The 13,386-nt window shown below is 48.1% G+C and overlaps 1 protein-coding gene across 7 annotated transcripts in view; it reads right to left on the reverse strand.

The window, feature by feature from the left end:
* Positions 1 to 549: 549 nt before the first annotated feature.
* The window catches only part of LOC146287130 (pleckstrin homology domain-containing family G member 1), a 31,637-nt gene continuing 18,800 nt past the window's right edge, over positions 550 to 13,386 (reverse strand). For all 7 annotated transcript variants that reach the window (XM_084700097.1, XM_084700091.1, XM_084700095.1 and 4 more), the window contains 13 exons: positions 11,971 to 12,017; positions 10,073 to 10,223; positions 9,427 to 9,558; positions 8,541 to 8,723; positions 8,250 to 8,345; positions 7,661 to 7,747; positions 7,134 to 7,167; positions 6,945 to 7,037; positions 6,749 to 6,798; positions 6,455 to 6,646; positions 6,228 to 6,347; positions 4,115 to 6,002; positions 550 to 3,939 (listed from right to left, as the gene is read on the reverse strand). In XM_084700097.1, coding sequence (XP_084556223.1) covers positions 2,900 to 3,939; positions 4,115 to 6,002; positions 6,228 to 6,347; positions 6,455 to 6,646; positions 6,749 to 6,798; positions 6,945 to 7,037; positions 7,134 to 7,167; positions 7,661 to 7,747; positions 8,250 to 8,345; positions 8,541 to 8,723; positions 9,427 to 9,558; positions 10,073 to 10,223; positions 11,971 to 12,017 — 4,113 coding nt within the window. In that variant the 3' untranslated portion in view covers positions 550 to 2,899. The remainder of the gene's footprint in view (positions 3,940 to 4,114; positions 6,003 to 6,227; positions 6,348 to 6,454; positions 6,647 to 6,748; positions 6,799 to 6,944; positions 7,038 to 7,133; positions 7,168 to 7,660; positions 7,748 to 8,249; positions 8,346 to 8,540; positions 8,724 to 9,426; positions 9,559 to 10,072; positions 10,224 to 11,970; positions 12,018 to 13,386) is intronic.

Here is a 13,386-nt window from a genome sequence, read left to right on the forward strand (position 1 = left end):
TATAAATGGCCTGTATTGCTATACCTCATGGATTGTAGGTAGAGTACATAATAAGCTAACACACACGATTATATAAATCACATTTAGCTCAACGAAGCAACAAGAGAAAATTTCATGATTTCGCGCACACAAGGAAGGGGGAACAGGCGAGACTGAATTCTCTGGAACACTATCTTGAGCAACTTTTGATAATAACATTGATGGGGCTTACACTCGCCGATCACCTGAGACAGAAACCAAGGTTCTGCTTAATACCTTTGTCCTCCTTGTAAATAATATAGAGATGTGTGATTACTGGAATTGTATTGTTGTTGTATAAAAAAAAAAAAGAACACCAGTTCAAATGTTTCATAAAAAATATTTAACACAAATTACTACTTGAGATGAGATTCTTGTATTGTTATGCTATCTGTGATGGGCTTGTTTGCTTGAGTTTGTGTGTGCTAGTGTCTGAGGCAGAATCTTCATGGTCATTTGAGCGTGGTAATGATCCATCGGTGTCATACTTTTAAGTCATCTGTTTAGTGCAGTAAGAATCAGAGCCACAAGTTTTATTTTAAATTGTGTTTATTTATTGTCTCCAATACATTTGTTTTCTTGAGCAATGACAACTAGGCAGTTAAAAAAATAACAGTACACTTAACTTAAAAATAAAAGCATTATAAGCAAACCTATTGCATACAAGAATAACTTTCCTAAAATGTACATCTTTACAAAGTGTTTACAAGTCAAATGTAAAATAAAAAAGTGCAAGAGTCAAATTCAATGAAGGTTGACTATCCCCACCAGTGAAACAAAGGACATAAAACATACAAGGAAAAGGTATATAAACAAATGAAACATACTTCATATTCTTGTTGTTTTGGGTGCTTTTTCTACCTTGTTATGAACAGAAGGCCATGATATTGTGCATTCCAACTTTTCATGAATTAATTATTCTTTCCTCAGATAACCTGATTAAACAGTGCACGTGATATGATGCAAACATTTTCTGGTAAATTCACAGTCAACATACAAACCAAATTTAGTGTCCCAAAATCAAACTTTCAAAATAAATACATTTTACTTTAATTTACAAACTGGCGGTGGCCTTTCATATAACAGTGATGAGGGAGGGTTAAGTAACAGGTTTATTCAGAAATAAATAAATAAGACATAAGAAATGCCATAAGCATTCAACAAAAACACAGGGTCAGAAAACTACAAACAGATGCAGTGTGTGTGTGTTACTATGTGTACTAACTGCTCTTTCAGACATAAAAATAAGTGTATGGGGTATCAGTAGTAGTGAGTGATGCTACATGAGTACCCCATGTAAACGAGTAAAGAAAATCTGACTAGACAGATTGTGAGTTTGAAGAAAAATATACACCAAATACAGTACTGTGAAATTTAAAAAAAGCTGTCACCCTAATGCTTTTCTTTATGGTCCCTGTTTAAAACAAAGCTGAAATTAGATACAATTATACATGTTCTGCCTCTTAAGATATTGCATATATGTAATGCAATCTAATCATTGTGGACCCCATCCACATTTTTTGACTCGCAATCAGATTGAAAAAGAATGGAGAACTCCTACTGCTTCTTAGTGAACATCTGAAATATCAATCTACTGTTTATCTCCATTTTAGAAGACTTTGTTTAAAGCACATTACCTACTGATGACTAAGGTGGTAGAGTAGGTAGAGAAATTACAGAAAAAAGAACATTTAGTCTTATTTATTGTACAGTGCATGTCTGATTTCCAGATGTACAGTATATTGAACTTAATGAATTCTGCAGTTCATAAAGTAACAAAGTCATTCTCTTTTATTGATATAACTGCTGATAAAGTGAGCATAGCTGATACTAGCCTATTATGCAGAAGGATTACTGGCTAACCTCTTAAGTTGCTCATTCTGTCACCAATAGACCTAAAATATGCACAGTTAAAATATTGCAGCTGAAACTATGAGCATCATCTTTCTGACATAGGGGTAAGCTCAGCCACAAAAGTCCAAATATGCTAAAAGAACCATCAAAATTGACTCTCTTTTTCCACAAGAGAGTCCAGGTTGTATTCTAAAAACATACATTCTAAAAATATGCCTGTGAATAATTGTAGCAACATAATCCCCAATATCAAGAGTCATTTTCTCGTTGCAGGTGCTATCTATTTATTGATGGCTAATAAGGACAAACTGGGAAAGACTCACTGGATCACACCATACCCTCTCAATGGACAGAACTGTACTCTGTACACTTCCAGGCTGTCTGTCGTGTATAGAAATCTGCTACTTATGTATCCTTTGCCCAACATCACTGAAATTGACATTTGCCTGCATGGTATCTATGAGAAAGCCTGATTATGTTATATCCCTTTGAACCATTCCACCCACCTCATATACAGAACTGTATCCCTCCACTTCTGCAGTAATTATTAAAATGGACAAAAACGTATTAACATGGAACGGCACTTCCAGGTGTGAGGTGCAATGGTGGACAACGAGCTTCCCCATCATTCCTAGTCTTATGTTACCATGATTACAATGGAAAACCAGGCCAATTGTTGTGTGGATGTTCCTCCATTTTGGCTGTGTGACTTTGGCAAAGCAGCAGTATCGAATGTAGTGAAATGTATGTTGATCATCCAGACATATGTGCTGTGTGATATCAACCATATGTGTGTGTAAAATGTTCCCACTGTCTGTCTGGCAAATACCTGTGTCTTGATAAAATGAGCAGGAGGAGCAGTGTGCATGTTCCCTGGGTTCTAATACCTGTATGTCATTTGTTGTCATGATAATTCAGGCCAAGCAGCAGATCCAGTACTCATATAATATGCCCATGCAGTGCATTTGCCGTGTTATTAAGTTGGTAGAGTGTGTTTTTGTTCGTTTCTTTTGGTTGTTACGGTGACTCAAGCAAAGCTGCTGGAGCTGAGACACTGGAACTTTTCTCGCAGCGACTGGACAATGGTGGTCTGGTTCTGGTTCTGGGGTTCAGCCCACAGGTACTGCTGCAGACGCTCCCGGTCCAGAGAGCTCAGGGGGTGGCAGGACCTGGCGGGCGTGGAGGGAAGGCTCTGGGTCTGGCCCTGGACAGCAGGCCTGTGGTTCCGATCTGAGAGAGCCACCAAGGATCCTCCGTTCTTCTGAGAAGGCATCGGCGCCGTCATGCTGCGTTCCGTCTCGTCCTCCGAGCGGATCTCCACATAGTCGTCGTCGTCATCGTCGCCGTTGTCCTTGAAGTTGGCCAAGTAATTCTGGGTGGCCTGGAGCATGCTCAGTGCAGAGTTCCGGTTGAGGACCACCACCTGTTGACCATCCTGAAGGGTCAGCTCTGACTGACCACAACTGGACCGCTCCGGGAGGCTGTGTTGCCGCCCCGCCTTTCCCAGACTGGGGATCTTGAGCCTCTCTGCCACAGACTCGTTACGGTTGATAACTATGCGGTTCTGGTTCTGGTTGTTTTCCTTTTGCACTTGCTGTTCTCCCAGTGAGCTGACTGATTGGCAGCGGTTGTAAGGAGAAGTCTTAGGGGGGGTCGTGGAGGAGGAAGGAGAAGGGGAGTTGAAGGAAGTATTCCTCTTGATGGAACTGTATATGTGCTCCTCCTTCTCACTGGGTGCTGACACACAGGTGCTCCATCGCTGGGTGGGCGGGGAGGTGGGCGGGGGAGGGAGGGTCTTGAGGGCAGGGACAGAGCAGGCAGGGGTGAGCCTGTGCTGGGGGGTGGAGGCCCGTGTGCCCCCGCCCTGGCTAGGCCAGTCTGATATGAAGCTAGCCAGCTCTCCATTGCTGTAGGTGGAGTGGAGCCAGTCCTCCCCCAGGAAGGAGCTCTCAGGCATGGAGGGAGAGGAGGAGAGACCTGGGTGGGAGTGGTGAGGGGAAGGGGAGGTCGGAGGTTCTCGAAACATCACTTGGTCATACAGCTGGGAGTACTCTGCTAGCCTGGTACCTATGGTCAGAAAGAGAGAGGGATGAAGAGAGAGAAAGAGAAATAGAGATGGAGAAAAGGGGAGGAAAAGAAAGAATACATGGATGAAAATCAACCATGTGAAAATGTAAGTCGCAGTATTTTTAAGATGAATGTCTATTTATTTTAGGGTGTCATGTCATCTTATTTATATTACCTATGGCTGCGCCCCCCTGCTTCTTCTCCTCCAAGATGTCGGCCAGGTCCTTGTGCTTCTTCTCTGCGCGGGGCCGCCCGCAGGCCTCACCAGGGTCCATGCTCCTCATCCTGAGCAGCTGATTGGCCCTCTTGATCTTCTGACTATACTGGCGTGCCATCAGGAACACCCGGTTCTTGGACTTGTCCATCAGGTCCAATTCGACAGACTCCCCCAGGAGCAGGGAGGAGGAGGCCAGTGGGGAATCCAGCCCGGCCAGCTCCCCGGGGAACAGGCTGTGGAGATCCCTGAGGGGGGGCTGCTGGAGCTGCCGATCCCGCTGAGGGGGTTCTCTCTGGGGGGGAAGCTCCCCCAGCTCGTCATCCTCCATACGGAAGCTGCCGCTGCTGAGGCGGGCCAACTTGTTGCGGATGCTCTTGACCGTGCCGGGGAGGGGCTCGGGGGTGACGGGCAGGGAGAGCGACGGAGGGCGGGAGGAGGGATCCTCGTCCTCGAAGTTGGCCTCTCGGAGAAGCTCGGGGATGTTGAGGATGGGGATGGTGAAGGACCGAGGAAGGGGGGTGGTGGACGGGGGGGTGGGATGGAGGTGGGGTGCCGGGGGGCTCTTGGCGGGGGAGCTGCGCGTCGGGGGGCTGGTTGTCTTTTTGGGGCTGTTCTTGAGCGAGGACGGTTTCTCGGGGGACTCGCCGGCGCTCACCGGGAAAGCGGCAGGGAGGCGGTCTGCTTTCTTCTCGTTGACCTTGATGTAGTTCTCCAGGTCGTTCCAGATCTCGTCCACCTGCTCAGACATCCTGTCGCCCGTGTGAGAACGCTGGGAGAACGTCTCCGAAGCAGATGAAGACGAGTAGTCTGCTTCAGAAGTCCTCCGAGCAGCGTGGGATTCCATCACCTCGTCATCCCCGAAATGGAGACTCTCCTCAGACACAAACCCACCCAAGCTCTCACAGCCAGTAAGGTCAGGCTCAGAGGCCAGTAAACTGTCTCTCTCTGGTTCCTGTCTGCCTCCACTCTCCTCTCCTTTCTTTTTCTTCTTCTCAACGGGCGGAGGAGGCTCTCTGAAAACAAGGGTGTCATAGATGTTCTCTTCCTCCACGATCTTCAGCTCGCTTGTCTCCAAGGGCAACACTTCCTGGGCAGACGAGCAATGACCGTTTGTATAGCTATCTGCTACGACTACAGTCTCCTTGGAGCTTTTTGCCTCTGCGTTGGGGCCCTGGGAGCCCCGTGCGTCTCTGGGTGTCTGTTTCATGGACTTCCTACTCTCCTGGTCCCTTCGGATGAGCCCCATGCTCTTCAGATCATCGTAGCTGATGTTGTCGTAGACGTTCTCTATGTCGTCGATCGTCAGCTGCTCCGCCGACGATGAACCTGAGATCTCGTTGCTGGAGGATTCAGAATGTATCACTTCCAGGTCGTTCTCGCCGTGGGGTCTGGTGTCATCGTCTGGGCTCTGGGGAACCTCCGAGCCCTTCTCCCCCACGCTGCTGGCCCTGCGCAGAAGCCTGTCCCCAGAGGATGGGGGGTCTATCTGTACTGTGGGCACCTGGTCCAAGTGCCAGCTACAGGGTCGGGGGGTGTGCCTGGGCGAGGATGGGACCTCAGACTTCTGGGAGGCCGACACTGGTGTCTCTGGGTCTGCCGGCCCACTGGGCTCAGTGGGCACGAACATCTGGTAGATGTCCTCCTCGTCCTCATCGGGCAGCATGGTGCTGTTCTGGCGTGTCGGGAACATAGCCCGGCGCACGCGGTGGTCCGCCCAGATGTTCCCCACGGACTGGGGGTTGCCTCCCGGCGCCAGCAGGGAGGAGAGGTGGGGGTCTGGGGGCTCCTCAGTCACATGGGGGGTCCTGAGAAGAGGGGGGTGCTCCTTCAAGGATTCCTTAGCAGCCTGGCACCATGGAGGAGGATGAAGAGAAAGAGGAGGGGTGAGCATTTCAATGTTTGACTTTTCCGTATTCATGTTCCCGTATTTTGTTTTTACCCAAGCCTTTGCAATGCTTACAGCTTATCTTCTCTGGACTATAACCCTCTATCTACAGGAGTGGAGATAATGGCATCTATCCACGGTAACAAATGTCATGTTTTGGCATTGGTCCAGGATCTCAGCTGTTACCTTAAGGTCTGTGGGACTCATGTTGAAGCTCTTCCATTGGTCCATGCTGTCCACAGACACCTGAGGGTTCAGCCTCTTTCTGTTGCTCTTTCCTGGCACTTGCAGCCTTTTCCCCATGCCCTGCACACACATGAATAACAGCACACTTCAAACTGCTGTTTACTTACATCCTACGTCCACAATAAACACATATCCAGTTTTCAAAGAGGTGCACCAAGTTGACTCACCAGGCCACTATCATCTTCATCGTCAGCGTCCTGTGGATGTGGCTCCTCCCCTTCTTCCCTGTCGCTGTGGTCGTAATTGTCCCCAGGGTCCAGGGACTCCTGCGATTGGTTGACCAGACTGCGGCTGCGGCCAATGGTGCCCAGAGCCAGCTGGGACACGGGTGACAGTAAGGTGGCTCCCAGACTGGTCCTCTAGAGGGCGACAGAGAGACGAGTTCAGGGCATGGTAAGAAATGTGTTGGAGAGAGAAGATAATTATTTTTTTGGACCAGGTTGATCATCGTCTTTGCTCACCTTCTGCCCGTCTGAGGTCTTGGCGTTCTTCAGTAGTTTGGACAACGGTTCTAAGGAGAGAGACCGAGAAAGAGAGAGAAAGAGAGGGGACCTGGATCAGTCAGTGTGGCTCCTGAGTACTGACACTGACACTGTACATTACAGGATATGGAAGCACTTTCTATTTTTAAAATTATTTCTTTACCGGTACGCTTACCCTTCCTACGTGCCCGACGAGGGGTGGGTCCCTCCTTGGTGTGGGGAGAACCTTTCTTGTCTCCATCAGGGCTGTAGTGGAACCCTGGGTGGTCTGTAGAAAGCAAAGGAGAAGAATATTAATGTTGCTCTGCCACAAGGAATGTTTTCATTCGGTATTAAAATAATTGTATGTACAATAAATTCTTACGCATTGCATCCATCTCCAATATGGCCTGCTTGGCCTGGAAGGAAAAAGTAGAAGGTATTTGAACAAGTTCCACAAGAGTGCGCCAGTCACTTTCACTAACCCGGGTCAAGCAACTTTGCAAGCATAAAGTTTTACAAGCGATCCCTTTATTGTAATTACAATGAAACCTCTCAACAATTTCCTCCAGACCCTCCAAAAAAACATGATTTTCCGCTTGTACCACAGCCAGAGAGGAATGGAGGAAGGAGAGACAGAGCAGCACTGTGACAGAAAGACAAGTGAAAGAAAGCCATAGAGATGAGAGATGGCATGATGGAAAAGAAAGAAAGAAAGAAAGAGTGTGCACAAAACAGGAGGAGGAGACGAGAGAGAGAGAAAAGAGACATTAAGACAGAGAGAGACAGAGAGAGAGAGAGAGACAGAGAGAGAGATAGAAAGGGAGTGCGAGGTAAGAGATCAATTGAGCGGTAGGAGAAAGAAAGGGATAAATGGTGTACGTCTTGGGACGAGAGAGGACAAGGTCTAACCTTGGCTGGGATTTTGGCTGGGTGGTTTTCAAGTATGAGTCTTTTCAGGTGCAGGATCCACATACGCTTGTCCTGTTGGGACTTAGCCTGGAGAAGGGGGAGAGGGGGCAGCCACAACATGGCAACAGCACACGCCACAGAGAGCAGAGAACAAGAAAAACACATTAGACTGGAGGGCTTAACAAAAAGGCGTAGCAGAAAATTTGAACAAACCCAAATCAACTGGGGATATGGCTCGCTACCTCTCTGTTGGCTAACTTACATAACACACGAGCCTGTACTTTGAAGTTCATTCCCACAAACACTTAAATAAAAACAGCTATTCTTGCTTCAGGCCCTCAGGTTATAGAACGTGTCTGGGCACTCCTGGAGTCAGACCGGACCGATGTAACACAGAGACATGGAAACAGCCAGCCCAGGGGTCTTGGGACCTGCTGTACCAGGTACTATCTAGGCCTTGCATGAGATGTAATAAGGTTTAAGATTTTATCCCAAAGTGGAAAAAGCAAATACGTCTGCTTAAGCTGAAGCCTTGGCAGTATGTGATGATTGTGTCAGGCTGTCCTGTATGGATGGAAGGGTTGTTTACCTGGACAGTGTGTTGGAGTTTGGGGTTCTTGTAATGGAACACACTGAAGCTCATTGGTTCCTTAGGGATGACCTCCACCAACATCAGGTTACAGCACTGCAATGACAAACACGCGCGCACACACACACACACACTTAAGACCTCTTCTTTAGGTGTGGAAATGTTCCACATTTCAAGAGTGGTGCATTTCCTCCTCAATCTCAATTATCTTTAAGTTTAAATTACTGGGCGGGGGAAGGGGGGGGTTTGTTGATTATGTGACTGTACCGTGAGTTTGGTTAGGTGACTCACCAGGATATGGGCCTTGTATGTGTAGGCCTCCTCCCGCTTCTTGGTGACCAGCAGCAGCTTGTCGAACAGGAAGAGCGTGCGCTCATTCTTCGCTCTCTGCAGACGAAAGGTTCCCTCTAGGACCAGCTCACCGTAACCAATCAGATCAGGCCCCTTCCAGTTGGTTAACAGACTTTGGATTTCCTAGGGAGAGAGAGGTGGAGGGATGGAGGAGGAGAGAAAGATGGAGGAGGGAGAGGAGAAGGGAGAGAGGAAGGGAGGGTAACAGAGGGAGAGATGAAGGAAGGAAGTTGGAAGGAGGAAAAACAACAAAGAGTGAGATGAGAAAGGTCAAGCGGACACAATACACCAATCAGCACCATGCCAAGGGTGCTGGACAGAAAATAGCTCATTCCTTCTGATCCTCTCCTCCCTGATCCGGAGGAAATGCAGTCTCACACATTCCTGCACTCATCTGACCTGCAAGCAGACTAAAGCAACAGTTTCTCTTTTATCTGGCCTCGTTATGCAAGGTCATCATTAGTTAGGGAAAACAGCATGTTGTGTAAGAGGACCCAGATTGGGCAGGACTGTGGTGGATCAGTTGTCAGCAGTCTGAACTTGCACACCACCCAACCTGACTGAACGCACACCACACGACCTGACTGAACGCACACCACAGAAATCTGCTGCCCTCCATGGAGTTTGGATGGCTTTCCAGTGTCACGAACCCGCACAGGGGTTAAGACAGAACAAAGGGGAACACATGCGCGAGAACTATGCTGTGGTCATTTATTAAAGAATACTAACATAACATGTTTCTCTGTGTTTTGTTATGTAGGATAGACCCTATGGTCACACATGTTAGTGTGTATGACAGTGTGTGTGTGTGTGTGTGTGTGGGTACCTGCAGTCTGACAGCGTGCTCGTGCTTCCTCTTCATGTCGTTGATATGCCAGGCTACTCTCTGCATGGTGTCGATGGCCTCCAGCACCACAGCGTAGCCCTCTGTGTCTCTCTCCATATGGCTCGCTATCTCCTGCTCAGCACAGGAAACACACACTGGGGTCAGAGGGTGGCACACACACACACACACACACACACACATACTAACACGCACACACACACGTGGCCATATGGTTGACCCAACAGGACATGCACACACACGAGCCAACCCCCCCCTCCCCCACACACACAGCCTGGGGGCCATGTGGTCCTTATGTGACCAGGTGTGACATGGTTATGACTGCTTACATGGCTACTGCAGAGAAACTGGAGGATTCAGATATGGACTGCTTCACTGGATAACTGTTTCTTACTGGTGTAAGACATTCTATAAACACATGCCATTTGTGGTTGCACCCTTGTGACTGTGTTCTTGTGCTGGAGTGTGCACTTCTTTGTGAGACATACGGTATGGGAATATGTGTGTGCTAGATTTGTGTGCATTTGTGTACGTATGCCTGTAAACAAATGTCTGTGACGTGCCTGTGCATGTGTGTGACGTACGTGTGTGTGTGTGTGTGTGTGGGGGGGGGGGGGGGGTGACGTACATGCAGCAGAAGATGGTACTTGAGGATCCTCTGCACTGGTTTGAGCAGGTAGGAGCCCAGGGGCAAGGAGTGTCTCAGAGATTCCTGACGCTCCCGGAAAAACTTGGCCAACGCCTTGTTCCTCATACACTCTGTCAACACAGCTACCGACCTGGAGAGAAGGAGGAGAGGGAGATGAAGAGAGAGAAATTCAGAAATGAAGGAAAGAGAAGAAGTGGTAGAAGGGAAGAGAGAGAGGAAAAAGGGAGAGAGAGAGAGAAAGGAGAGATTAGCAGGAGGATAGAGAGAAGAGAGAGATGAAGGCTGAGGAAAAGTACAAACTAACTATCTTTGGCAACCGTGAACACAAACATATCAAATCTGATAAAAGACAATGTAATAAGACACACGAAAAGAACATTGCGTGCGCTTGCGTACACACACACACACAGTCCTTGGTGAGGACAGTGCCAGGTCATGCCTAATGCTGGATCAGAGGATGAGGCAATATTGAGCATGAAGTCCGCCTTGCAGGGTGAATACGTGGGTTCTTTATAGAGTGTGGTTTTAAGGAAATTGTGCATGTGTGTTCATTTGTATTCATGTATGTGTGTTCATGTTTGTGTGTCTATGTATATGCGTGTGTTCACATTCCAGTGCAGTTCTACACAGGGTTCACATTGTTCTGGGGGAAACCTGACCTGAGAGATACATCTGCAGCCTCTGATCCTACTGTAAGAGACAGAGAGAGAGACAGAAAGAGAGACAGAGAGAGAGAGAGAGAGAGAGAGAGAGAGACAGAGAGAGAGAGAGAGAGAGAGAGAGAGAGAGAGAGAGACAGAGAGAGAGAGAGAGACAGAGAGAGAGAGAGAGAGACAGAGAGAGAGAGAGAGAGAGACAGAGAGACAGAGAGAGAGACAGAGTGTGTGTGTGTGTGTATGTGTGTCGCGTGTGACCTTGGTGGGGGTCACCAGCTGTGTGAGGGTGTGGGTCAGGGTTTCTGACAAGAGCCTATTCATACACACACCCATGTGTGTTCGCACACACACTTAACTATTATTTTTGTCAATATTAACTACTAAATAAATTGGCCATTATAATTCTACTGAGGCAACATTCTACAAAGGAGCTTAAAGAAAAGATGATTGTGTATGTGTGTGTGTGCGCGCGCTGCTGACAATGAATCAGAACAATTGTGAAACCCAGTACACCTATAATAGCTTGATTAAAACTGGCCTCAATATGATTCTCCCTCTCCCACCCACCCACACACACCCTTGTGAGTTCTCCCATTACGAGGCGGCGCTCAGACAATGAGGAATAAAACATTAAAGGTGCTGAGCATGATACTGTGACGGGTGTAATACCATTTGTCATAACTGTCGGGAGAGGGAGAGAGGGAGAGAGAGGGAGAGGGAGGGAGAGGGAGAAAGAGAGAGAGAGAGAGAGAGAGAGAGAGAGAGGGGGAGGGGGAGGGGGAGGGGGAGGGGGAGGGGGAGAGGGAGAGGGAGAGGGAGAGGGAGAGGGAGAGGGAGAGGGAGAGGGAGGGCCGGTGGGGCAAGAGAGAGAGAGCCTGAGGTGTTAACTGCCAGTAGACAGCTTGACTCCTGTACAGCAGGCTTGTGGAGGCAGTGTGGGCTCTGTGGAGATGGATGGCCTGGTACACTGACACTCCACACACAATGGAGCTACATGAGAAGCTGGGAGAGAGCGGCATGTGAGCCCGACAGAGCGCCAGGATGACAATGGTGCTGCGATACAGAAGCCCCATTCATACAGATTGGGAGAAAAACTTTGACTAATATGCAAATTTGCACCTCCATAGCTTGTATGCACACAACCGCACACAGACACACAAACACAAAGACAGGTGTTGCTTTTTCATAAACAATAACCAGCTGCTGTGTGTTGGTTCTTACCTGGGGTAGTTGGTGCAGTACTGGGTGTAGATGTGGAATTCTTCACTCTGGAAACACAGACACAGACAGGATTTATGACCGTTCAAAAGGTTATGTGAACATTAGAGAACGAATGTGTGTGTATGTGTGTTTACAGTAAACAAGAGTTCAAATAGGAGCATTGTTTTTCTCTCCCTCTACTCCTCCTCCTCCTCTTCCCCCTCCTCCTCCTCCCCAGACCCATCTCCTCCTACTCTAGCTCAGACCAGACAAGGAGAGCCAGTCATCCTGGTTATGATTATCTGTACCAAGGACTTAAAGTCTCAGTCTGACCCTCAGTGGCCTCTCTGATGAAACATCCCCCAGCATTATAACTGTCCTCCAGGCCGCCCCTTTAATGGCGCCTTCTCCACCTCGCATGCCTCTGTGAACATCAAAGACATCAGACGCAGCATGACTTATCAAAGCTGGAATGAACCACTCTCTCCTCCTCCTCCTCCTCCTCCTCCTCCTCTCCCTCTCTCTGGTCAGTACTTTCGTACAGCTCACTCTTTGGAATCCGCATCCCTCTCTCTTCCGCTGAGCTAATACATCTCTTCTACAAGTTCATGCCAGTCTTTCCCCTTCTCACGTTATTTGTGCCTTGTTGCTCTCCATCCCTCCCCTCTTTCTCCATAGGACTGAGTTCCACTGCATACACACACAGACACACACACAGACACACTAATGTCATGCCTGGAGGTACTTGGTGGGAACAGTAGTAATTGAAGAGCAGAGCTACTCTAGTCTCCAGCAGTCTGCCCCCTCAGACCAGGACTAAGCACAACCAGATGTGTCACCATCGAGTTCTAATGACACACACACACACACACACACACACAGTTATAGCCCTCTAACCAAAACACACTATTCTAATGTACGTATCTGGACATACATACCACACACACTCATGCCCGAAACCATACCACTCCGCATATAAACTTTTTAAGAGCTTTTTTTAATTATTTTTAGAACCCAAACAGCAAACCACTCTTGCTAAAATAGTCCAGATTGATAATACCCTGGCCTTGAAAAGGAGCGTGAGCTCATGTGGTCCCTGTGCCACAGCACCAGCACAGCAAGGCTCTGTACATCATGTCCTGAAACCAGGATGGACTGTATAGACACCCTGGATCCTGTCAGAACATCCACACAGGCACAACTGTAGTTTCCGCCAGGCTTTGATCTACTTGGACTGCATAAAGCCCCTACCCCCTCCACACGCATGCACCCATAACCCCATATATAATACAGTACAGCACACCCTCCGGGCCTAGGAGAGAATCATAACACTGAGTCTCTATCTACAGACGACATCACGGTCTAAGCTGATGGGCCATAGAAGGTGAGTCCTACATGTACAGTAAACTAACTGGTGACTGTGACATCTACAGACTG

This window comes from Hypomesus nipponensis, chromosome 6 (assembly GCF_054491055.1).
Source record: "Hypomesus nipponensis isolate SF chromosome 6, ASM5449105v1, whole genome shotgun sequence".
NCBI classification, from domain to species: domain Eukaryota; kingdom Metazoa; phylum Chordata; class Actinopteri; order Osmeriformes; family Osmeridae; genus Hypomesus; species Hypomesus nipponensis.